The sequence below is a fragment of the Pteropus vampyrus genome, unplaced genomic scaffold (assembly GCF_000151845.1).
Source record: "Pteropus vampyrus isolate Shadow unplaced genomic scaffold, Pvam_2.0 Scaffold137, whole genome shotgun sequence".
In the NCBI taxonomy this organism is placed as follows: Eukaryota; Metazoa; Chordata; class Mammalia; order Chiroptera; family Pteropodidae; genus Pteropus; species Pteropus vampyrus.
Window position 1 is genome coordinate 2,999,971 of NW_011888918.1, and position 27,490 is coordinate 3,027,460.

Genomic DNA, 27,490 nt, shown 5'->3' on the forward strand with positions numbered 1-27,490 from the left:
CAGACCAAAGGAAGTGTTGGCTAGGATATGGAGAAAGTAGAACCCTCATATACTGCTGGTGGAGATGTAAAATGGTACATTTTGTATACAGAAAACATTCTAGCAGTTCCTCGAAATGTTAAACATTAGAATGAACACATGGCCTGGAAAAATCATTCCTATGTATATACCCAAGAGAAATGAAAACCTATGTCCACACAAAAATTTGTATATCAATGTTCACAGCAATGTTATTCGTAATAGCCAAAAATGGAAACAACACAAATGTCCATCAACTGACTCTGGATAAATAAAATGTAGTATTACCCACACAACAGAATATTATTCAGCCATAAATGGGAATGATGTTCTGATACATGCTACAACATAAACCTTGAAAACATTATGCTAAGTAAAAGAGGCAGTCACTAAACACTATATATTATATGATTCCATTTATTTAAAAGTCCAGAACAGGCAAATTCATAAAGACAGAAAGCAGACTGAAAGTTGCCCAGGGTTAGGAGGTGGGGATAGGGAGTAATAGCTAATGGATAAGCAGTTTCCTTGAATGATAAAAATGTTTTCAACTTAGATTGTAGTGATGTTTACACAATTCTGTGAATATATGAAAACCACTGATTTGTGAACTTTAAATTGATGAACTTTATAGGTAAATCATCTCAATTTCTTAAAAAGAGGCAACTGTGAGTAAATGTGATATTTTCCTTTAACAAATAACAAATAAATCAAACTTTATTTCCCGAATATTTCTTAGAGGACATGTAGAGATTTGTTCTTTGCAAAGCATTATTCCTGAGAAGTCTTTAACACATTAATTGTGTTAAATAAAATAGAACTAATTACTTTAGGAACTTGTAATTAAACAATAATAAGTATTTTCATTACTTGTGAAGCTTTAAAAAAAAGACATATATCCAGGACCCAAATATTCTGGTTCAGTAGGTCTGGAATGAAATCGTCACATTTGTATTTATTTTCTTTAAAGAGCCATAGGTAATTGGATAAGAATTCCTAATAGATTCACTGACTTAAAGGAAACTGCTGGTAAACACTTGTACAAAAAGACATATCACTCTATAATGCAAGTAACTAACTATCTTTAAACTTTATTTTTATAAATTCAGAATTTCACTTGTTTATAATTTTTTTAAAAAGACACTCTGTTGCCTTTTCTATTATGCTTTTATCCTATGCACAATTGGCATTTAATGCACTAGAGAGCTTAAGGGAAATCACCACATTTTCTTAAAAGCTTATGCAATCTAGTTAAGTTCTGTATCTTAAAAAGAGAGAACAAAATACTCAAAGAAAATTATGCAAGGACGTGGTTCCATAGTGTAGTGGTTAGCATGTCTGCTTTACAAGCAGAAGGTCCTGGGTTCGCGTCCCAGTGGAGCAATGGTCCATGGTCTATGGCTATGCTACCCTGAACAAGCCCAATGTCTGATCTCAGAAGCTAAGCAAGGTCGGGCCTGGTTAGTACTTGGATGGGAAACCACCTAGAAAGACTAGGTGCTGTTGGCATAAATAATAATAAATAATTTTTAAAAAAAAGAAAGAAAGAAAATGATGCAAAATCATTAGAAATGTGAAGGACAGCACCATGATTAGATTTATTTATTTACAAAATAAACAAAAAATCCATTAGGTTAGATTGTACCTAGGAAGCAAAATCAACCTGGCTTAATAGAAAATAAGGTGTGCAACAATTCCATTAAAAAAACAAGCACCAACAGTTGAATCTAACCTCTGGGCTCAACATAAACACTCAGGGACAGGGTTTGGAACTGAGAAACATGAAGTCAATCTGGTGCCAACTGTCATTAAGGCAGCTTTGTTCAGCAGAAAGAGCAGTTAGAAGACTTAGCACATGCTCTCTCATTTAGCCATATGACCTTGGGCAATTTGCTCTCTCATTTAGCCATATGACCTTGGGCAAATTACTCTAAAACTTTCTAAATCTTACTTTCATCTACTTTCAAAACAAGATCATACCTGTTCTTCCTATTTCAGAGTGTGGTTCTGAGAAGCACATGAGACAATACCTATGAAATTGCTACATACAAAGTAAAGGTAGTAAATTATTTAGAAGGATACACTCTATTTGCTAACAGTTCAGATAGTTCCACTTCAAAAACTGGAAATTACAAAAAATGAATCCTTTCTCTAAAAACAAACATAAAAACAGTATATAAAATCGTTCAAGTCACTTGAAAATATTATATTAATATTGTGTCTTTAATTTCAGTCTCAAAATTGCATAGTATTCTGTAACTCTATCTCTCTTCTTTTCTAGTTCTCATGATTATTCTGTTAATAAGCCTGAAATTAGCAGCAAGAGACATTACTGTACATAGATTAAATATAAAGCAGAAGTTGCAATGAATATAGAGAAGGCAGGCCAACGAAAGACTGAAGCAAAAGAAACATTTTCATTGCTTAAATGGTAAGTTTTCTATTGAAACCATACCCCAAGTAGGTAGTACAGGCTACTGCTGGTCTCTTCATAAACCACATTCTCTTTTTCAGCAAAGAATTTCCACTCCAAAGAAAAAATACACAAAGAACAAATTTTCATTAGGAATAAAACCACAATTTTCTCATCCATAAATTAAGGAAGATAAACAAGATGATTTCAGAGAGACTTTTCAGCTCTAACATTCTACAATCTATGGATCAGATCCTCTCCTTGATTCCTGGTAGAAATTCGGTTAAAACAGAAAGGTTTCTTTTGTTCAGGCTGTTGGCTTTTGGGTTACCTCTAAGATTAAAGGAACATCAAATACAGGTTTTCACAGCAATATAATGAGCTCATTCATATAAGGACAAAAAACACATTCAGTTATTTGTTAGTGAAACAAAAAATACAACTATCATTTAGAACACACTATCGAGTAAAGATGGTAAACAAAAATACACAGTATAACAAGAAATAGATAATTAATGTGACTGACACAAAAGAGACTGGCTGGGCAAATTCTGAATTCTAAAAACATTTTACTATATCTCGCCACCAAAATGTAACAACTAATAATATAAACAGAACTTTGTTGCCATTTTTATTCTCCAATTGGCTAACCTGAAATTCTTTCAAGCTTTAAAATTCTTTAGATTCAATAAGCAAACATTTCAGCTTTAAACAGTTAAGGAAGTGATACATTAAAAACAGTGATATAGTTACTGCCTACTCAGTATCTCTTCTAAGACAACTAATAATAAGCTTAAATCTAACATTCTAGAACAGAACTCTTAACTTCCCCCCTTTAAACCTGCTCTTCATTCTTGCTTCACCAGTCTCAGTTTTATCCAGCAATCATCCCTGATTCCTCTCTTTTCCGCATTCTCCACATCTAATCCATCAGTAAGTCCCGCTTGCTTGACCTCCAAAATATACCCAGAATCTGTCCTTTTCTCTCCATTTCCGCTATTACTACCACTCTGTTTCAAGGCAACATCTTCTCTCATCTAGAATTAGTCTAACAGGTTCCTGTCTTCCTTCCATTCTGTCTTCTTCACAATTCATAATCTACAGCCAGAGTGATCTTTTTCAAAATCACCAATCTCTCCCTTCTGTTTAAACACCTCGAAGGCTGCCCACTTTCCAGTGGATTTTATTAAAATACCATTTAAACTTCTTCTATAGACCTAATATGATCTGGTCTCTACCTGGCCCACTGACCTCACTCTTTTCTCATGTTACTTATACTCTAACTACACTAGCCTTCTTTAAAAAAAAAATTTTTTTTTTAAAGGAGAGAAGAAGAGGAAGAAGAAAAAAAGAAACACTTATTCTACCTTCAGATAGCTGCACTAGCTTGTTTCCTCTGCCTAGAAAAATTCTTTCCTCAGGTCTTTGAATGGCTGGTTCCTTATCATTCAGGCCTTACCTCAAACATGCTCTTCCTTAAAGAGGCCTTCTTTACCATTTTACCTAAAAAAAAAATAAATCAGGGGAGGGAAGGCAGATAGGCAGAGCATAGGATTTTTAGGGCAGTGAAACTACTCTGTATAACATAATGAAGGATGATACATGGCATAAATTTGTCCAAACCCATAGAACGTGTAATAATCAAGAGTAAAGTGTAATGTAAACTATGGAGTTTGGGTGATTATGATGTGTCAGTTTAGGTTCATCAAGTATAACAAATGTACCGCTCTGGTGAAGAATGTTGGTAATAAGGTATGCATGTGTGAGGGCAAGAGGTGTGTGGGAAAGCTTTGTACTTTCCCCTCAATTTTGCTGTGAACCTAAAACTGCTCCAAAAAAATTAAGTTTTGATACAAAATTTTAAAAAATTTAAAGTATCTCACTAAGTAGCCCCCTACCTTAGCATACTTTCTCCCTCGTAACTTAACATTGACTGAAATAATCTTATTTATGTATTTCAGGGGTTTATTGCCTGTGTCTCCTCCACTTCTCCACTTGCACTATATAGGTAGGAATCGTGGCTGTCTTAATCACCACCATATTCCTAGCAAGAAAGAAAGGCACCTGGCCCGAGTAGGCAAATAAGACCACTGTGTTCCACCTTGCAGGCTGTGTACAGCACACCTTAAGATGGATCATTTACAAAGATTTTGATTTGATGGAATCTCCTGGGAGATTTGTAAAATAAGAGCCCTGGAAAAATCTGAAAAACTATTGCTACGATACTTCTATTACTAAAAAGTATAACAGTTCTAGATATGCTGCTGTTAACAATGTGCTACTAAGGTAGTTAGAATATTCGGGTTTCTCATCTTTGGCACTACTGACATAGTCAGCTAGATAATCCTTTATTGTGGGGGCTGTGTACTGTAGGATGTTTAGCAGCATCTGTGGCCTCTCTCTACCCTCTAGATGCTAGAAGCACAACTCCCTAAGGTGTAATAACTAAAAATGTCTCCAGACACTACAAAATATTTCCTGGGGCTCGAAACTGCCCCAAATTGTAAACCATTGGAATATGATGAAAATAACAAACCAAAAAAAAAGTATAGTCTTAACACCTGAATCTCAGTTACTTCATTTACTAATAATAGGCTCCAGGTTACTTAGGCTACAATTCATATCATAGGTAGTTCAACTGTACACACTAATTTACAACATCTGAGGAAACCTCTGGATAGTTACACTGCTCATTTTGTTTCTTTAACCCAATACCCATTATCAGAATTCAGGGCAACAGACAGGAACAGAAAAGCAAAGATCGAATCTAAAGACTAAAAGAATTTTCACATAAATGCTCACATATAGTATGTATACATAATGTTATTGTTAATTTTTCAGAGAAACTGATGCATTGAAAAGTGTTGCAAAGTCATAGTCAGAAGTTAGATAAATAAAATACCTAGATCACCTAACTGTCAATCTAGTATTCTATGGCATAAGAAAATTTCTCCCCAGCATCAGACCCAGCACTGAGAATTTACAACATGAAGTACAACAACCTATGTAAAGATCTAAGGATAAGGAATGCTTTTTTCCCTTTAGAAATTATGGCAAATTACATATTAACATTCTCAATTAGTTATTTATCCTTCCCCCAAAGAGCAAAATAATCCCGTCCCATTGTCTTTGGACCTGGCCACATGACTGGTCTGTCTGCTGGCAGATAAGCAGATGTAACATATATCACATATGAGCAAAAACTTCAAATGCAAATGTGTGATTTGGCTTGCTCTCTGGGACTTCTGCGATCTGCCATGGGAACATGTGAGAACATGTCCCAGGCAGTCTCCTTCAGTCTGGGTCCCAGAATGAGAAGACACATGGAGCTGACCTGCAATAGACAGGCAACCTAGAGCAATCGCATCTCACCTACAGCCCTCATGTAATGTGTGTGCTTATTCTAAGTCACTGAGCTTCTGGAGTATTCGATTCCTGCGGCAAAGGCTGACTAACACAGAATATGTATTTTTGGTACGCTAACATTTAAATATTTGCATAACTCTAAATTTTAGTGTATATGCCTTTATAGGTTGTTATATGTGTGTGTATATACAAACACACACTATTTTATCTTCTGCTTTTTAAATTTAATATTTAAATTTAATATTCGTGAATATTTTTAGAGATTAAAAAAAACTACCAGAACATGCGCAGTGAAGATAGATATTCTACAATTCATAATTTACATTTTGATACTTAAATACCAGGAAAGTAAGCACAGCATGAATTCTAAGCACAAGCCCCCAGAATCCAGAAATGACAGTCTACAAATCTAGAGTTAAAATACAGTAGGCCCTGATGTCCTCCACTTTTATTCTTAACAAGTATTCCCTCTGTTATCTAAAAATATCCCCCAAAATAAATACTTACAGCTATACATTTGCCATCAGACTTTAAAATGTACTCATTTAAGAAGGAAAAAGCAAAAAATTAAAAGTTTTATGTAATTCTAATTGTTATTATTCTGCATGGAAAACCAAAAAGTTATAAAATAATTTCAGCATATAGGAAACAGACCTGGCAAACAGCTCACTTGTTTGAAACCTCTTTTTCCATGACGGAGAAGGAATTACTTACCACACATGCCATGAATATTTATCACTTGCTATTAACAGTGATCTACTTAAATGGCTTCTGTTCCCACCTCTCCACCAAAATAGTTCCTGTTAAGTTCACCAATAAATATCAAATTGCCAAAACCGATGGTCACTTTTCTCTCTTTTTGGCCTCTGATCTCTTTAGAAACACTAGATACAAACAAACGACAGCTCCCTCCCCTCCTTGAAATACTTTCATGCTTTTTGTGATACATTTCCCTGGTTTTTCCTCCTATCTTGCAGGCTTCTCTTAGCTTCCTCTATTTGCTTTCTCTCCTTGAAATGCCCTGTAAATGCTGGTGTTCTTCAGGCTGGGTCTCACAGCCCTTCTCTTTCACCCTCTTCACTCTCCCTCTTAATCATTTCAATAGTTTTAAACACCAACTACACTGAAGAAGCTGCTTCCTAAATGAGTACCTCCAGCACAGACCTCTCTGGAATTCCTTATACCCAACTTCCTTCTTGACATATCCACTAAAATGCCTGACAGGTATTTCAGATTTAACATGACCCAAAGCAAACTCTTAATCTCACCTAAATCTGCTTCATCTTCAAATTCATTCTCTCTAGTTTTTCCCATCTCAGAATACAGTTTCACACCCCCATCAATCCAATTACTCATATCATACCTCAGAGTCATTCCTGTCACTTCCTTCTCCCTTAACTATCACATCCAATCCACCATCAAATACTGTCAATTCTACTTCCAAAGCATAGCTCAAATATATCCACTTCCTGCCAACTTCACTATCACCACCAACCCAGACTAAGCAACTCTACTGAATTTCTGTAGCAGCCTAACTCATTTGCAAGTTTCTCTCAGCCCAACTGCCCCATAACCTACTGTCTTCACATAGAGCCAAAACATGATCTTTTTAGAATGAAAATAAGGTCATATCACTCCTCTGCTTAAAACTTTCCAATGACCACCAATGCACTTTCTCCATATCATAGTTTATAGGAGTCTTTACCTACACTTTTTTCAACTTCATCTCTTACCATCCTCGCCCTATCCATTCATCATACTTCTTAAATATGCCAAGTTCTTTCAGACTCAGGACCTTACACACACTACTCCTATTACTTGAAATGCCCTACACCCACACTCCTTCCTTTCCATTTCTCCACTTTTGATCACCAATAAACATTCAGTTAGTCACTTCTAGAAACTGCCAGAGGTATTACTTACTTTATCATCATTGGTTCTTTAAATTGGATATATTTCAGAATAGTTCAATGTGTCCCATTCTGAAAACCTTTGAGAATATTTCTTAATATCAAGAAATTGATAAAAGTGTAGACTCATCATAACTGAAAAGAAAGACAGTCATCATCTATTGTCCTATTACATATGACAAAAACAAATTCAGGGAAATTAAATAACGTGCCTATTTTATAAGGCTAGATGATAGGTCTTCTGACCTTGTGTTCAGTAACCTGGTCAACCCTCTTCTATTTGTTTATTACATTTCCAATTCCTTTAAGATAACCCTAGTCATAGAAAAACAATCCTGAAATTTATGAAATGACAAAGGACCCTGAAACTGGAGAAAGACAATGAAGCTAGAGGCATCACACTTCCTTACTTCAAAATGTATTACAAAGTATATACAGTAAAAGAAACAGTATGGTTCTAGCTTGAAGACATACATGTAGACCAATGGAACAGAACAGAGAGTGCAGAAATAAACCCACCCATATAGTCAAATGATCTTCAGCAAGATAGCCTTTGCAACAAATGATGTGCAAAAGAATGAAATTGGAATCTTACCTTATACCATATAAAAAAACAATTCACAATGACTTTACTCAAAAAAACCCTTACATATGAGATCTAAAACTATAAGTATAAAAGAAAACATATAGCTAAGCTTCATAATATTGGTCTTGTCAATGATTTCTTGGATACAAAACCAAAAGTAAATTAGATGAGTGGGACTACTTTACACTAAAAAGCTCCTGCACAGCAAAGAAAACAATCAACAGGGTGAAAAGGTAACCTATGAAATAGGAGAAAATATTTGCAATGCATAAATCTGATTGGGGTTAAAATCCAAAAAAAGGAACTCCTAAAAACGCAATAGCAAAAAAAAAAAATAATAATAATAACCTGATTAAAAAACTGGCGAAGGACTTGAATAGACATTTCTCCAAAGACATACAAGGGGCAGCAGGTATATGAAAAGGATGATCAACATCACTAATCACCAGGGAAATGCAAATCAAAAGTACAATGAGCTACCATATCATGTTAGGATAGTCATTATCAAAAAAAAGGAAATAAGTGTTGATGAGGGTATGGAGAAATTAGAACCCTTGTGTATTACTGATGAGAATGTAAAATAGTGCAGCTACGATTGAAAGTAGTATAGAAGTTCCTCAGTAAAGTAAGACCAATAATCTCACTTCTGGATATCTATCCGAAAGAAGTAAAAACAGTTATCTTGAAGAGATATTGGCAGCATTATTCAAAGTAACCAAGACGTGGAAACAACCTAAATGTCCATCAGTGGATGAATGGATAAAGACAATGGGTACATACACACACAATGGAATATTATTCAGCTTTAAAAAAAAAAAAAAGTCTGTCATATGGTACAACATGGATAAACCTTGAAGAAATTATGCTAAGTGAAATAAGCTTGTCATACAAGGACAAATACTACATGATTCAACTTATTTGAGGTATCTAAAGTAGTCAAACTCAGAGAAGCAGAAAGTAGAATGGTGGCTGCCATTCTGAGGGGTGAAGGGTGGGGAAAATGAGGAGTTGATATTCAATTAGTATAGAGCTTCAGTCATGCAAGATGAAAAGTTCTAGAGACCTCCTATACGACAATGTGCACATACAGTAAATCTTCACTTAACGAGATTGATAGGTTCTTGGAAACTGCAACTTTAAGTAAAAATGTTTAATGAAACCAATTTTACCATAGGCTAACTGATAATAGATAAGAATTAAGTTCCTACAGCATATTTCCGGTCACAAAAACATTACCACACTTCTAAATAAAGACTCAAAACACTTCTAATATTAACATTGAAATAAATGAGCTGTACTTACATCTAAGAAAGGTTAATAAAAACAAGTAAGATCATTATTTTCCAACCCACTTATTCCAGTTCAGGGTTGAGGGTGGCCAGAACCTCTCCTAGTAGCTCAGGGCACAAGGCAGGGATCCATCCTGGACAGGAAGTTCATCTACTACGGGGCGCACTCCCACACAAACAAACACACTCTCACTCAGACTGGGACCATTTAGACACACCAAATAACCTAATATGCACATCTTTGGGGTATGGGAGGAAACCAGAGTACCCAGAGAGAACCCATGCAGACATGGGGGGTACATGCAAACTCCACACAGACAGTGGCCCCAACAAGGAATGGATTTTTTTTACTAATCAACATTATAATAAAACCACTTTAAACAAAATGACATTATTAGAAGACTTGCTGTAGTTAGCAATAATGCACTAAAAATCTGTTAAGAAGGTAGATTTCATGTTATGTGTTTACTAGCAAAAAAAAGGGAAAAAAGATTTCGAAGTCACTCATCCAAATGTAGTGATAATTCTCATCAGCTCATTAACAGCTTCTTAGGCCTTAGCATCAACCGAAGAAAACAGAATATGCTCAGCCTGGAAAGGGAAGTCTTAGCTGTTAGTACATGTTACTATAAAATGGTAATAAGAAAACAAAGTCAAGTGTTGAAGGAAGTTCTTGACCCATATATCTATCAAATGTCTTTTTAAACAGTAATGCTAGTTTAAAAGCCAAATTACCCTATACTTATTATAGGCAGATGTATTTTTTAATCTTAAAAATTACTACTCTGCCTGTGTATGTACATACACACAAATAATCAGTAACTGTAGCACCATTTAGTATAAAGTTGGCTTATAAAGTATTACCAACAATAAAAGAAGAAATGACCTTAAATTTCTTGTGATAATAGCCCATGTTGCTACAAAGCTCTGGTGAAATTCTTATAAAAGATCTGAAAAGACAAGACAAGACAACCCTCTGGAGTTTGAATCTTCTGGAGTTCAAACCCCACCACCACTATCACCCACATAATTAGCATATCTCTTAGAATGGTAAAGATGCAGTTCCAAGAGAAGGCTTTCAAAATGTTTTTAACTATAGCCCACGGTAAGAAAAGTATATATTATTCACATCTATACATCTATATAAAACTAAACAATTTCATTGAATAGTTTATTTAAATGTATATTACTATATGCAGGCAGCTCAATATCTTTATTCCATTTTGCTATTTAATTTTTTAAACAGTTTGTAGTACCAAAATTAATTTCACAAACCAATTATGGGAAGAACCTATGGTCTGAGAAACACTGTACTGGAGCCCCAACATAAATGAGTATCTCCAGCACAGGCCCTAACATAAATGAGTATCTCCACCACAGAACACTTGCTACACAATTCCAAGGTTCCAAAGCACATAGCAAAATGTCTGTAACAATGAAATTCTGATGCTGTTCAGATATTTATAACTTTGCTCTCTCTAGGTATAGCTGCTTAAATAATTTAAAAGCTGCTCTTTTCTCTGGGAAGTGAAAGGAAAGATTAATATCGCCTTCTGTTCCCAGAACTCTATTCATTTCCAAGGTACACATTAGAGATAAAACCACATGCAGAAGTAGTTCCAGCATGCAATTAGAATTTCTCCAAAAATATAAATGATAAAGCACTACATCACCCTTCTCCTTTCTCAAACAAGATAAAGCAGATTGAGTATGATTTTAAGGGTCAACAGAAAAGGCATAACCATAAAATCAAATAATACTTAGCTGACTTAAGAATAAGAGATTTACAAATGTGTTCAATATTCTTTTTCAAAATCTCACCCTCTTTCTAGCAATACTCCCATAAATTTTTGTTTACTTGCCATCCTGCCACTTCAACTTACTTTTTTACGATAGGAAGAAAGAACAGATGCCTCTAAAACAGGCTCCAAATTTCCTTGGTGGTTGTCATTATCACCTCGCCTTGTACCATCAAGTTGGTGTCCTTTTCTGAGCCTTATATCTGGCTCTGGAGTCCTGCTGTACTCCAATCGGTTTTCCTCTGTCTCGTTCATGGGATACACAAGGCTTTCGTACAAAGAGGTCTTTCTTTCTTTCTGTCCCTTCTTCCTGGGAGGATGGACTTTCAGGATAGTGAGCTGACCCTAAAGAGAGTAAGGTTTTAAGTTAACATATTTTAGATAAATACATTAAACGAGTGCTGGCGGAAGACACAGTTATATTATTACACACTCAAACAATAAAATACCCAGCAATCATTAACAACAATAAAAATATAATGTATAATAAACCTATATTTGCTGACAGAAAAGTGCCAAAATCTACTTTTAAATGAAAAACAGGAGGATCGAGACAACATATATATGTTCCACTTACATATTATAAAGATATCTAATCATATATGTACATAGAATAATTATTGGAAAATATTCAAAATTGTACTCCTGATACAGAAATGCATAGGAAAGAACGTAGAGTCAAGAGTGAGAAGATTTACTTTGCATTTTCTTCTACCTGAATATTTTTGCCATATACATTACTTTTTCAGTTAAAAATGTACCTAACTGCAGAAAGAATATATGTAGATTTTATGCATCACAGCTGGGTTTTACATATCTAATCTCATTAAACATCAAAATGACCCTATAAGGTATTTTTATTTCTGCTTCATGGGTAAGAAAATCAAAATTCACCATATTTTGTATGAAATAAATAGGACAAAATCTCTGACTTACATAGTATATATTATTGATAATGGTTTGCACTTAAAATGTTTAATGTCTGACATTTCAATATTTTTTGTGTTGTTTTGAATTCTAACTAGATGACCCTTGAAAAAAGAAACTCAGGACCAGAGCATGCTTTTATATCTCTATGAGTTCTCAGAAAGTGCTATGCACATAAATATTTAATGAACAGATGACAGGTGACATTTCAATGTTCTTAGTGGTAAAAACACTTTCAGAAATCATCAATATTTCTCTAAATTGGACTGTATAATAAGTTCTCTAGGAGTTCAATATTTCAAGTTCTTGATCCCTCTATCTCTTAACTCATAGTACAAAAGCTTGTTTTGGACATTTAGTTACATATCCAAAAAAATAAGGCAATTATCACAGCCAATTTGACCAGAATTACTAAAACAGGAAGAAGCCAGGGTACATGTTATGCTCATAAATCCCATGAGAGTCAAAGTTCTTACTGGGGTGAAAGGAGTAGAGCCAAGTGGGAGGGCCTAAATATTATTTTAAAAGATAAAACGTATACTTAGTGTTCATATGTATGATATACAAGACTAATAATACTTAGCCCAAGAATTCTAATTAAACTAAGAATTAATCTGTTTCATAAATCATGTGTTTGCTGCAGGATTTCTCCAAGAGTTTTCAAAAATTTCTGGACCAATGACAAACACAAAACTTTTAAGTATCCCCAAACCTGGGCATAGGCATATCACATAAGGGCCTGAGCAAACATATAATAATACTGCAATTATAAACTATCTATTAATGCCCAATTCTGAAAGAGGAAACAATGTTAATGATTTACATTCATTTATTTACAGTTCACAAAGCTATTTCATACCCACCATTTTGTTCTGATTCAGGGAAGAGGGTGTTACCATTTATTGTGGATCAACAAAGTTAAATTCTATACCAGAGAATTTACATGTGGTATTTCACATAATCCTCATATAGAGCCAAGGAGTTTTATCTCTCATTTTACAGATGTGGAAAGTGAGGCTTGGAGATTAGGTAATTTATTCAAGGCCTTAGTCCATTAAGAGGAGCGGCTGGGTTTTATACCCAGGTCCTTCTGGCTCTCTGAAATTCATGTGTTTTCTACTACCCCAAAAAATTAAGACTAGGAAAAAAAGATAAGAACTTGAACCTGTGGACCAAAAAAGAGGGGTTCTGTAATAAAATCGACAAGTCCAGTGATGGAAAGAAACTTCACGGGTAATAAGATCATGAATTCCTAACTGGGCAGGTCATGGTAGGCAGTCAAGCCTCAGGTGTATAACTGCTTTAGTAAAAGGTTTAAGCAAGCCCTGTCCATTTTTCTTGTGTATCTAGGTTAACCCCCCTTTGAAATACCAGAATAATCCTCTATTCCAGACTGCCCAAGGAGCATATAATCTTAACTATCCTGTACCTAGCTTTTTCCCACCTTCATGTAATCTTTCTTAGTTCTCGCCTTAATTCCAAAGGTATAAAAGAAACTGTAAAACTGTCATTCTCTAGAGCATCTGAGATCTTGCTTCCTAGTAACTCTTATCGGTTTTGTTTAAATAAACTCTAATAAAAATTCTCTACAGATTTGGACATTTCCTATATCAACAAACACTAAAGTTATTTGGTTTACATGACAAGTAAACTAAAGACTCATAATCTTTATTCTCAAAAGTAGTAAGTAGAATAAAGCTTTCAGCAAAGTAGCCTTGAAATATGACCACTAAACTTCTTATAAGCAGGAGCTATGTATGGAGAGATGTTGCTCACTTATGAGAACATAAATGAAATGCTCTATTAGTTATTGTTTTGTAATCCTCAATTCAGAAAAAGAAAGCAAATGACAAAAGTTTTCCCAAAGACTTTGTAAAGGATTCTCCTTAAAAAGAAATTTAAAAAATCAATTTCCAGGAAAGGCCTGAGATCAAAATACAGTCCTATCAACAATGTTTTCTAAATTTACAAGTACAATATAAAAAAAGAATGAACAAATAAGCCACTATAAAATCTTCAATCAAAAAAAATTATATTCATCATTTTACATTTGCTAAAGCAGGAAGGCCTATCACTATATTTTAGAGTTTCAATAATAGAACTGTTGAAGGAAAAAGCATTTATGTCAACCCTCAGGTTCTCAAAGATTTAACAAAACACCCGATCTAAGAATACTGGAGAGAACTGTAATTTACTACACATTTTAATTTATTTGCATTCTCTCTAATGATACAATGAATTTCTACTAGGATGCAATGCCTTGAAATCTAAAGCAATCAATTCTAAGAGTCTAAGGTAAAGTCAGAGATAAAGTAAAGGTGTCCTTTATCATCATTATTTAACTCTGTCCTGGAGTTAGACAACTAAACAAGAGGAAAAAATGAGAAGTATAAACCTACAACTATTTATAGATTATATGTCGCTTTAGCTATAAAATCCAAAAGAATTAACTTAAAAAAAAACCTTTATAATAAGAAAATTCATCAAAATGATTGAGTATAAAATTAATATATGGATATCAACAGCCTCCATCCCCAAAGCCCACAATATTTGGTTGTTATAGAAGAAACTAATATATTACAATAGGAAAAAAAAGATAAAATACTTCAAAACAAACCTTAAAATGCTACTGAAGATCTACAGAAACTCCTAGGACTACTAAGTGAGTTCAGCAAGGTCAAGAGATTGAACACAAACACAAATATCAATCATATTTCTATATACTAATAATAAACATGTAGAAACTGAAATTTAAAACACTATCACTTACAATTACTCCAAAAAATTTTAAATACTTACACTTAAAATATGCATAAGATGTTTGCTGAAAATTACAGAATGCTAATGAAAGAAATTAAAGATCTAAACAAATAACATATACTCATGGACTGAAAGACTCAATACAGTAAAGAGGTCAGTTCTTTCCAAATTATTCTATAGGTTTAATGCAATTCCAAAATCCTAGCAAGGACTGTAGATAAAGACAAGCTTACTCTAAAATTTATAAGGAAGGCACAGCCCAGAATAGCTAGAACAAATAACCTGAAAGACAATAAAGTGGAAAGAATCTCTCTAAAATGAAGGCCTGTTACATAGCTACAGTAGTCAAGACAGTGTGGTATTAGCAGAGGAAGAAACCCATAGATTGATAGATCAGAAAACAACCAAAAAATAGACACACAAGCCCAACTCTTATTTTATAAACATGCAAAAAAGAAGCTTTTTCAACAAATGGTGCTGGAACAATTGAACATCCATAGGTGGCACAGGGAGAAGAAAGAGGAAGAACAACAAAAACAACAACCTCAACTTAAACCTCACGCCCTATACAAAAATTAACTCAAAATGGATCATGGACTTAAATGTAAAATGCAAAACTATAAAACTTTTATTTAAAACAAAGGAAAAAATCTTCAGGATATATAGCTATGCAAAGAGTATACTGAGACTTGACAACAAAAGCATGATCCATAATAGGGAAAAATGATAAACTGGACTTCATCAAAATTAACTTTACTGTGAAACACTCAAAGAAGTTGAAAACACATGTTGCAGAGAAAACATTCGTAAATCATATATCCAACATAAGACTATTATCTAAACCATAGAAAGAACTCTCAAAATTCAATAGTAAAAAAAATACTCCAATTGGAAAACGGACAAAGAAGAACAGATATTTCACCAAAGAGGATATACAGACAAGAAAAAATGTTCAACATCATTAGCCATCAGAGAAATTAAAATTACAATGAGATATCACAACAAACCTACCTAATCAGAATAGGTGAAATACAAAACAGAAAGCAGGAGAAATGACTTCTGCCACAGTGCGAGGAATTCCACTGACCTGCTCCCCAGTGAAACTCATGAAAAGTATATTTTTTAAATGATTAAAAGCCTCTGGAAACAGTCTTAAAGTCAAACAGACATTAAAGAACATCTACAAAACTTCAGTAGGAAAGGCAAGGGTCAGTTGTATTTGAACAAAGATGTCTCTTTTCCTCCCTGCCCTCTCCCAACTCTGAGGGTCAGAGACTCCACACCAGACCCTTGCAGCCAAAAACGCATGGCTCCCTCTGACCAAAGCACTCAAAGAGGTTTCTTCCCTACAGGAAGAATATGTCAGTGTTTCTCACTGTGCTGAGGCTGAGTCCCAGATAAGCACAGTTAGAAGTAGGGGCTCCCTTCTTCTTATCAGCCTCACTTGTGGAACTGAGGCACTACCTTGATTATGCTATGCTGAGAATTCCGGGGTGGTAATCATTCTTGACGCAGCTCATGAGTTGGTAGTTCTACAACAGGAGAAGCAAGCAGAGAGGACCTGAGGCCACTGCACACTGACCCACCAAACACTCATCTCCTAGAGTGGGGCTGTCACTCAAAGAAACATGTCATTGTCCTCATCCCCATGTATCGCTAGAGCCCTGGTTCAGATATTTTTACCTGAGGGAAGAAAGGTGGGAGCACAGTGGCACCTACTCTCTTCCCACAGAACCTGACTTTATTTACAACACAGGATGAAGAAGCTCAAACCTAAAGGTATTCTAAAGAACTGCGTATGTTGTGGTGAAAGACAGTTGGGAGGAGAACCAAAATACAAGCTAAACTTTCCCACAAGTTAGTTTGCAGAAGAGTATCAAGGAATAAACTACTGGTAGGAGCCCTCCTGGTGTCAGAACAAAAATTAAACAGTAACCTCAGAAACTATTCCTTCAATGTATCCAGAATTTGGTGGTATGAGTCTAGGGCATTAAAATCAAAACAGCAATCAGCTGGCAATTATCTGAGTTTAACAGCTGGGTGTGGTCAAGGAAAAAGAGCAAGAGAACCAACCAAAAACATTATCATCGCATGGTGGTTACAGGCATTATCCAAAACTATACACACCTCTCCCCTGAGGAACAATATCAGAAACTGAATACTGGAAGGGAAGTAGACATTACTAAAACAATCCAGTCAGTCACTAAACAAATTAACAAATAGCGATAACACGTCTTGGAGGAGGGAAAAACAGTACCTAGAGTTACTATAATGTATTATCTAAAATGTCCAATATCCAATAAAAAAAAATTAGGAGGTATGCAAAGAAACAAGAAAGTATATCTATACACTAGGGGTGGGGAGAGGAGAGAAACAAGCAACAAATATGGTCAAAAGATACAAACCCCCAGTTATAAAATAAATAGTTCTGGGGATGTAATGGATAGCATGGTGACTATAGTTAATAATACCATATTGTATGTTTGAAAGTTGCCAAGAGAATAAATCTTAAAGTTCTTATCACAAGAAAAGAAATTTGTAACTATGTATGGGAAAAAAACAGGCAACATAAAATGCTTTTAAGACACACCAGATGTTGGATTTATCAGAAAAAGATTTTAAAGTAGCTATTATAAACATGTTCACAACTAAAAGAAACTATGATTAAGAAGCGAAGGGAGGAATGATAACAATATCATAACAGATAGAGAATTATCAATAAAGAGAGAAATTAGAAAAACAACCATATGGAAATTATGAGGTTGAAAAATACAATAATTAAATTTTAATATCATTAGAAGGGCTTGACAGAATTCTAGGAGAAAGAATAAGCAAACTTGGAGACAGATTAATGAGAGATTATGCAAGTCAAAAGACAGAAAAAAAGAGTGGACTAAAATGAAGAGACCCTCGGAGGTATGTGGGAAACCATTAAGCACACTAACATCAGCATAATGGAAGCATCAAAAGGAAAGGAAAGAGCAGAAAAAGTATTCAAAGGAATAATTGCAGAAAACTTTGTTAATTTCTTGAAAACAATAAACTACACATCCAAGAAATTCAATAAATTCCAACTAGAGTAAAAGCAAAGACATCCACACTTTATATTAAAAATTCTAAAAGTGAAATACCATAAGAAAATCCTAAAAGTAGAAAGAGGAAAAGACTAGTTATTTATAAGGGAACCCAAAATTAACAGTTGACTTCTGAGCAGAAACAATGAGGCAGTCAGATAACATACTCAAAAAAAAAAAAAAAAAAAAAAAAAACCTGTCAACCAAGCATGTTATATCCAGAAAAGCTATCATTCAAAAATAAAGATTTTCTCAAATTGGGGGGGGGGAAGAATATGAAGGAATGAATGAATCTGTTACTCGCAGAGCTGTAGTAAAAGAAATACTAGAGATTTCTGGAAAGATGGCAGAGTAGCACACACCAGGAATCTGTCTCCCCACCTAACGACAATTGCACTGGCAGCATCTGTCTGATGTAACAACTTGGAACTCTGGAGTTTGTTGAAGGCTTGAAACTTCCAGGGGACCTCTTGGAGTGTAAACTATAAAATTTGGTCAATTTCTGTCCTAGCATAGTAGCAGCTATCCATTCCCCAACTCCAGCCCCTAGAAGGCAGTTGTGCACTTGTCCCTGGAGCCACTTTCACACAGTTTGCAGGAGCTAGGGTGGATAAAATAACCCTGTACTCCAGATAATGGGGATCTATGTTCTGGCTCCTACTTCTAATCCCTGAGATGCAGATGAAAAGTAGGACAGCCATTATTGTTACACCTCCCCTGACTGTAGCAAACACCAGGGGAGGTGACATTCAAAAAATTTAAAGGGTAGTCACTTTTTCCTTTCATTTTCTGCTTTTCCCCATTTAGAAGTCAGACACTAAAGACTAGGACATTCATGGGGAGGTCCAAAGCGCAGGTCCAAAGAGAGGCTCACAAAATATATAAGAAGACATTTAGTTTACACCTCAGGTTATTCCTTAGCACAGAGAAAGCATGCAACAATTAAAATAAAGATATACATTTATTTTATATACATATAAAACAAAATAAACCACAAATCCTAGGGAAAGGGGAGAATCTGATTTCCAGAGTTACCACATTATTATATTTAAATGTCCAATGTTCAAAAACAAATCTCAAGTCATTCAAAGAAACAGGAAAATATGGCCCATTTGAAAGGGAAAAAAGTAGGTCAATAGAAACTTGTGGAAAGCACTGAAGGGCACATACATTAGTCAAAAACTTTAAAACAACTTGTTTTAAAGATGCTCAAAGAACTAAAGGAAGATTTGGAGAAAGCCAAGAAAACAATGTATGAATAAAATGGAAATATCAGTAAAGAGATAGAAAACCTTAAAAGAAACCAAGAAGAAATTCTATAGATGTAAAGTACAGTAACTGAAATGAAAAAATCACTAAAGAGGATCAAATTTGAGCAGGGAGAAGAAAAATCACTGAACTTAATGACAGGACAATGGAAAATCATGGAGGCTGAGAAACAAAGAAAAAAGACTGAAGAAAAGCAAACAGAGCCTAAGGGACCTATAGAACACCATTAAGTGGACTAACATGTGCATCATAGAGGTTCTAAAAGGAGAAGAGAAAAAAAAAGGGGCAAAGAGAATCTGTGAATAATGGCTAAAAACTTACCAAATTTAATTAAAGATCTGAATATAAACATGCAAGAAGCTCAATAAACTACATATAAGATGAACTCAGAGACCCACACTGACACACACTATAATCAAACTTTCAAAAGACAGAGTGAAACTTGAAAGCACCAACTGATACCACAGAAATAAAAGGATCATAAAAGACTACTACAATTACGAATTAGATTACCTAAAAGTAATAAATAATTCCCAGAATTATACACACTACCAAGACTAAATCAAGAAATAGAAAATCTGAACAGACCAGTAACAAGGAAGGAGACTGAAACAGTAATCGAACATCTTCCAACAAAGAAAAGCCCACAAGCAAACGGCTTCACTGGTGAATTCTGCCAAGCATTCAAAAGAAGAATTAATGTCAATTCTTCTCAAACTCTCCCCCCAAAAATTAAAGGAACACTTCCAAATTCATTTTACAGAGCATTATCCTGATACCAAAGCCAGATAAGGACATTAAAAGAAAAGGAAATTACAAGCTAATATCCCTGACGAACACAGATGCAAAAATACTCATCAAAACATTAGCAAAATCAATTCAATGGCACATTAAAAGGATCATATACCATGATCAGCTGGGAGTTATCCCTGAGATGCAAGGATGGTTCAACATACGCAAATCAATAAATGTGACATACCATGTTAACAAAATCAGGCTATTCTTCAACACAGAGAAAGCATGCAACGATTAAAATAAACATATATAATGTGATCATCATTTGTATGATCATAAGATCACCTCAAGATGCAGAAAAAGCATTTGACAAAATTCAATACCCTTTCATAATAAAAACTCTCAACAAATTAGGTATAGAAGAAACGTACCTCAAATAATAAAGGCCATATAAGACAAGCCTGCAGCTAACATCATATTCAACAGTAAAAAGCTGAAAGCTTTACTTCTAAGATCAGAAACTAGACAAGGATGCCCATTCTCACCACTTCCAAAGTAACGGAAGTCCCAGCCAGGGCAATTAGGCAAGAAAAAGAAATAAAAGGCATCCAAATCGGAAAAGAAGTAAAATTGTCTCTATTTGCAGATGACATGATCTTATATATAGAAAACCCAAAAGACATCACCAAAAAAAAATAAAAATGAACAAATTTAATAAATATGCAGGACACAAAACCAACATAAAAAAAGAGTTGAGGCATCTGATTTTCAGTTGAAAATATCCCATTTTCCATATACTAACAACAAACTACCCGGAGAAGATGAAAGGATGATAAAGGAGAGATGTGAATTCATAGTGGAACAATACTGAATTTGTTTTTGGAAATGGAAGTGACGGAAATGTTCAGTTGACACCAGAACACAAAGTTGGAATTTAGAAGAGAGAATGACCTTGAAAAGAGAACTGAGTACTACTAGCATAAAAAGTAATAGTAGCATAGTTACTAGTATAATGACGACAGTGGACAAAAGCCTTTGTTTTTAAAGTTATATAAAGGAGTGAAGAGGAGCAAAGGTCAAAGTGAAGAATCCAGGAAAATATCAGACACTAAATGGTGAAGTCAAGAGCAGAACCCTAGATCTTTTCTCAAATGTACTAACACCAGATTGCCTTCATAATGGGAACTGTAAAATTTGCACTCCTTAGATTTCACATTCCCTTCAAATAATGCAGTTTTCCCTCAGTATCCATGGGGGATTGGTTCCAGGACCCCAGCAGATACTAATACCCAAAGATGTTCAAGGATGTTTTATTACATAAAATGGAATAATATTTGCACATAACCTATGCACATTCTCCCACATACTTTAAATCATTTTTAGATTACTAATAATGCCTAATATAATGTAAATGCTAAGTAAATAGTTATACTGTATTGTTTATACAACAAGAAAGAAAAAAAGGCCTGTACATGTTCAATACAGATACAACCACTGTAGGCCTAACTACATAGTACATGTCAGCAATAAGATAACTCTCCTCCCTCCCCCAAATATTTTTGGTCTGCCCTTTTTCAATTCCCAGATGTGGAACCCATGGACGTGGAGGGCTGACTACTGCATAAGGTAAACTTAATCATGTTGCTCAAAAACAATTTCTCTGCTTGAAGAAATTGCTAACTTAATTGTTTGGTACTTTCAGTCTTAAAAATCTACCTCTATTCCAGAAAAGGTATTTTTTAAAAACCAAAAGTTTGTACGTTCTATGAGGGCAAGGACTTCTGTTTTGTTCAGTGATAAAATCCAAATTGCAACAGACACACAGTATTCTATAAAAGTTTCCTGAATGAATGGATAAATATCACATTTCCTAGGAGGTAAAGGGAAGAAACGAAAAAGAATTAAAGTTATTTATATCATACTTAATCATACTTAAATTAGGCTTCTTGCCAAGACAGAGTATATTAGTACAATGTATTACCTTCACCTATTTTGTGATTTTAATTTTTATGTTGCCCTCAATTTTAAGAGTAGGCAAAGCTGTGGAAAACAGTATGGCAGTTTCTCAAAAAAAAATTTTTTAAATAGAAATACTACGTATGATCCAGGAATTCCACTTCTGGGTATACATTCAAAATAATACTCCACAACAAAAACCTGAAAGCAGAGTCTTTTTTTTTTTAAGCCTACAATGCCTGGTATTCCTAGGTGGTATCCATCCAAGTACTAACATAGCGAGACTCTGCTTAGCTTCCGAGATCAGACGAGATCAGACACGCTCAGGATGGTGAAAGCAGTCTTGAAGAGACATTTACATACTCACATTCATAACAGCATTATTCACAATAGCTAAGATGTGAAAGCAACCCAAATGTCTATCCATGAATGAACAGTTAAACCAAATGTAGTCTGTACATACAATATTATTCAGCCTCAAAAAGGAAATTCAGACACAAGCTACAACCTGGATGAACCACAAGGACATTATGCTAAGTATAATAAGCCAATCGCTCACAAAAAAATACTGTATGATTCCACTTATATGAGGTACTTAAAGTAGTCAAAATCTTAGAGGCATAAAGTAGAACAGTGGTTGCCGGGGCAGGGGGAAGAAAGAAATGGGGAGTACTGTTTATTTGGTATAGTTTCCATTTTGCAAGATAAAAAAAGTTCTATAGATGAATAGTGGTGATGGTTGTACAACATGAATGTACAACATTCATGATTGTATACCTTAAAATGGTTAACACAGTAAATTTTGTTATGTATATTTTATAATTTTTTTAATTCAGGGGGGCAATCCTGAACTTCTACACTACATGATTCCATTCTAAAAAGTGTTATGAGTCCATGATTGTACCACATTCATGAAATGATAAAAATATAGAAATGGAGAAGAGATTGGTGGTTATCAAGAATTAAGGAAGGTGTAGGAGTGAGAAGAAAGTGGGTATGGCTGTAACAAGTAACCATGAAAGATCCTTGAGGTGAAAGAATTGTTCTGGATCCTGACTGTATCAATGTCAATACCATGGTTGTAACACTGTATTATATATAGTTTTGCAAGATTTTACCATTGGGAGAAACCAGGTAAGGGGTATGGAGGATCTCTATGTGTTAGTTCTTAGCACTGCATGTGAACCTACAATTATCTCAAAATTAAAAGAAAAAAAAAAAGCATACAAGTCCTGTTCGATGGTTTTATACAAATACTCCACAGCAAAATTTTCAATACAAGGGACAGAATATCATGCGTATCGTTTCCCAATAAAACATGCATACCACAATGCTCATAGCACCTGAGTACTAAAAATAATGTTATAAAAAGCTCATCAATACATTTCACCAAATAATGGCAATGATGATGATAAAAAACAATAATAATAGGTTCCTCAGAAAATTAAACACAGAATTACCAAGACTCGGCAATTCCACTCCTAAGTAGACACCCAAAACAATTGAATGCAGGGACTCACATACTTGTACACCAATATCCCAACAGCCAAAATGTGGAAATAATACAAGTGTCCATGGACAGATGAATGGATAAACAAAACATGGTATAAACATGCAATGGAATATTATTCAGCTATAAAAGGAAATGAAGTTCAGATTCATGCTACAACAGGTAGAAGAGAGGTTAGCAGGGCTGGGGCAGAGGGAGTAATTGCTAATGGTTAGAGTTTTTGTTTTAGGTAATGGAAGTTTGAGAATAGATACTGGTAATGATTACACGACATTGTGAATGCACTTAATGCTACTGAAATTATAAACTTAAAATGGTCAAAATGGTAAACTTCAGGATATGTATATTTTATCACCATAAAAGAAAAGTGTAATAGCAGCTACAACATAGTTAATGCTTACTATTGCAGGCAGTGTGTTTTTTAAATAATGTACAAGGACTGACTCATTTAAAACCCTATGAAATGGGTCCTATCAGAATCCCCATTTTATAGACAAAAGTAAAGCAAGACACAGTTTGAGTAACTAACACCAACTAGTAATTGAAGAGCAAGAATTTGAATCCAGTACGTCTCACTCTTGGTACCTTTAACCTATGCTACTTCTATAATTTTATTAAAAGACGACAAATATAAAGAAAGAAAAGCTCATTTCATTGACTCTTATTATAATGATGAATAAATGAAAAAAAATAAAATTATTTTGAAAAGTCAAATTAACATTAAATATTGGGTGAATAAAGGAGATAGAAACACACTTCAGAAAATGCTCAGTTTAGAGCCTATCGAGTCCACAGCTAATAAAATAAAAAGATACCAAATTAAAGTTTTAAGAACTGTGAAGTAAGACCATCAAAGGCACATTTCAGGAAAATATACTATAGTACTATACTGCTTCTTTGTCTAGTAAATTTTTTATTGATGTAAAAAATATTCAGAAAAGCACAAAAAGTGCATAAAATTCACAAAGGATAAATGCTGCGTAACCAGCAAAAAACAACATTCCAATATGCAGAAGACTCCTCTTCCACATCACTGTATGGTTTTTTAAGTGTTAACTTTAAGAGGCCCAACCTCTTTCCTTGCCCATTAATATAATAAAAATCTTCCAGTTAAGTTCTCTAAAGACAAGCCAGTCAGGATAACACCCCAAGTACTTCTGACAGTGATTAAAAAAGAAAAAAGTAGGTAGTATCAGAAGAAAATTAGTTACCTTTAATATTCTTGCTGGTCCTATTGTTGAAATAAAGTATTCCATCCTAAAAATAATCCCATCCCATTATTACTAGTTTATATTTGTATCCACTATATTTTACTTCACATTGAAGTCTGAAAGAAAAGGTCATAAGAACACCATATACCCATATCTTCACGTAGAACACTTTGTACCACTCAAGTTTCCAATCAAAGAAAAGCACGAACTTGATACCAGAAATCTCATTAACCATGCACCAACTTCAAACACATACTTCACTGTGGAATGATAGGCTACACTGAAATAATTCCAGTATACAACTTTCAGGTCACTTTGAAATAGGCTGCTTTCACCTTAGAAGAAGTCAACGAAATCATGGGACACATTTTGCAGCCTGTCTTCTGCCACTGAATAATCTAATTATAGAACTAGAAAGTGATATCACTAGACAAGACTATTACATTCCACTCACCATGTGCCAGCCAATACGAAGGGACATGGCACCCCTTGCTCTTAGAATTTTAAGTCATAATGTCCTAATTTTTAACAACCTCAAAGGTTCATGGCAGATGGCAACTTAATTTGTAAAAGAGTTAATGACAATCTATCTCTATTTCATACGTGATTGTGAGGACTGAATAAGCTAATGGAGATAAAGCACCAAAAATTAATTTAAATCATGCCCTGTGATGTTGGTGGTAGAATGGCATCAGTAGTGAGAAAGCCTAGCCAAACACTGAGCATCTTACAGTTCAAATTGTGATAGTCGCATATAAAGTTCCAACATCTCTGATAACAATAAACACTAATGACAAAGCCACCTTAATGTCATAACATCCTAAATTTCTGCATTCCTTTTGTTTATGATTTGGAAGAAAGGAGGAACCCACATTATAAAAAAATTAGCAAAGTATAAATTTAACTTTTAAAATAAATGGTTGAGCCTCAACTCATAATCCTATGATGAACAGGAAAAGTATGGAAATAACAAAATCTACATAACCGACATGTAGTCTCCCTTCATTAAGTAATACAAAGAACTGAACCTAATACATAACGATTTTGAAATATGTGATGGGTTCAATTCTTTATTTGAAAGTGAAAACCATTCAGTCATCCAAAACATTCTGAAAAGTCTCCAAGGATGGAGATTGCCTACAAGGGCTTCTTTAAATGTTTCACAGTCCTTAATGTCTAAAATCGATGTGACTCTGCCAAAAGACATCAACTATTTTGTTCAGTTCTCACAGACAATGATGATATCCACTGATTTACTGCAAATCACTATTAATTCAAGTTCAACTAATCTGGATTAAATAATTCCCATTCATTTAACTTTACCATAAAGGATCTATTTTCTAATTTCAGCTCATTTCTCGAGGTCTTTACTGGAGTCTACCAAATTCTTTTATATCCTATCTAGAGTAAGAAGTTCAAATTTAGATATGATATTACTAATTTTTTTAAATACTCTCTACAATTATTACTATGAGCTATGTGATGCAAAGTATACATGTAAAATATAAAACTATTATTTAGGCACCTAATAAAGTTTCTCCTAAACTTCTGAATTTTTGTATAACTTTATTAACTGTAATGAGTTACCTTTTTGTTTTAAATAACATAATTAGTTACATGATTTGTATTGTTACCTACTAAACTTTCTCATTTTACAAAAGAGGAAATCAAGAAAACTAAAGATTATCCCAAGGAACCTGTGACAACTTACAGCTTATAAAAGAATTTTCACATCTCTCATCTTTTAATCCTTTAAAAATTCTAAGGCAGATGGAGCCTGACAACCAAGTTCATAAAAGTTCAAGGGAAATTTTGGTATACTGAAAAGTACCCTATATCTCTGTGGTTTCCAACCTTTTTGGCACCAGGGGTCAGTACTCCTATGAAAATCTAATGCCTGATGATCTGAGGTGGAGCTGAGGCATTGATGCTAGTGCTGGGGAGCGGCTGCAAATACAGATGAAAACTTTGCTTCTCATCTGCCGCTCAACTCCTGCTGTGTGCCCTGGTTCCTAACAGACCAGACTGGTACCAAGACACACCCCCTACTATATGTAGTATCAAAGTAAATGAGTCCAAATACAATTTCCACTGCCTTGTAAATTCTTAAATTGTCACTTAACCTCCTTAGATTAAGCTCTCTCATGTCACAAGAGGGAAAATATCTACCTCAATGCTTTAGAGAGGACCACGTAGGTTACGTAACATATCTTAACTTTTAGAATGCATCCAAACAAGTGTAAAACCAAGACTCAAAACTAAGCCTTACTTGTAGATACAATCATTTTTCTGCCTCCGTTTTTACACAAAAATTTCTCAGTCTATAGTTGCCATCTCCATTCCCAAACCTCACATTCTCATTCCATCTCTCACCTCATAACCTCTTACAATCTAGCTTCTATTCCAACTGAGACCATAGTTCACAAGGTCACACCAATGAAATCTTTATTACCAATCTAGAGGATACAAGTCAATGATCCCAAATATTTATCTCTGGCCCTAACCTCTCACTGAACTCTAGAAAACTACTATAACCTACCATCAAGTATAAAATCTCTATCTGCATGGATGTCTAATTGGCACCTCGAAAGAAACAACAAATAAATCACGATTACCCCATCAAACATCCTCCCACCTCCAGTCCTACCCATTTCAGTAAACTGTACT

The 27,490-nt window shown here is 34.6% G+C and overlaps 1 protein-coding gene across 6 annotated transcripts in view; it reads right to left on the minus strand.

The window, feature by feature from the left end:
- Positions 1–27,490, minus strand: part of ADIPOR2 (adiponectin receptor 2) — a 72,165-nt gene that overhangs the window by 31,615 nt on the left and 13,060 nt on the right. For 2 of the 6 annotated variants that reach the window (XM_011367808.2, XM_023535199.1), the window contains exon 2: positions 11,466–11,726. In XM_011367808.2, the coding sequence (XP_011366110.1) occupies positions 11,466–11,636 (171 nt within the window). In that variant the 5' untranslated portion in view covers positions 11,637–11,726. Of the gene's footprint in view, positions 1–2,473; positions 2,546–3,890; positions 3,935–11,465; positions 11,727–27,490 lie in introns of those variants that run through there. The other 4 variants (XM_023535200.1, XM_011367809.2, XM_011367810.2 and 1 more) reach the window with 4 other exon arrangements.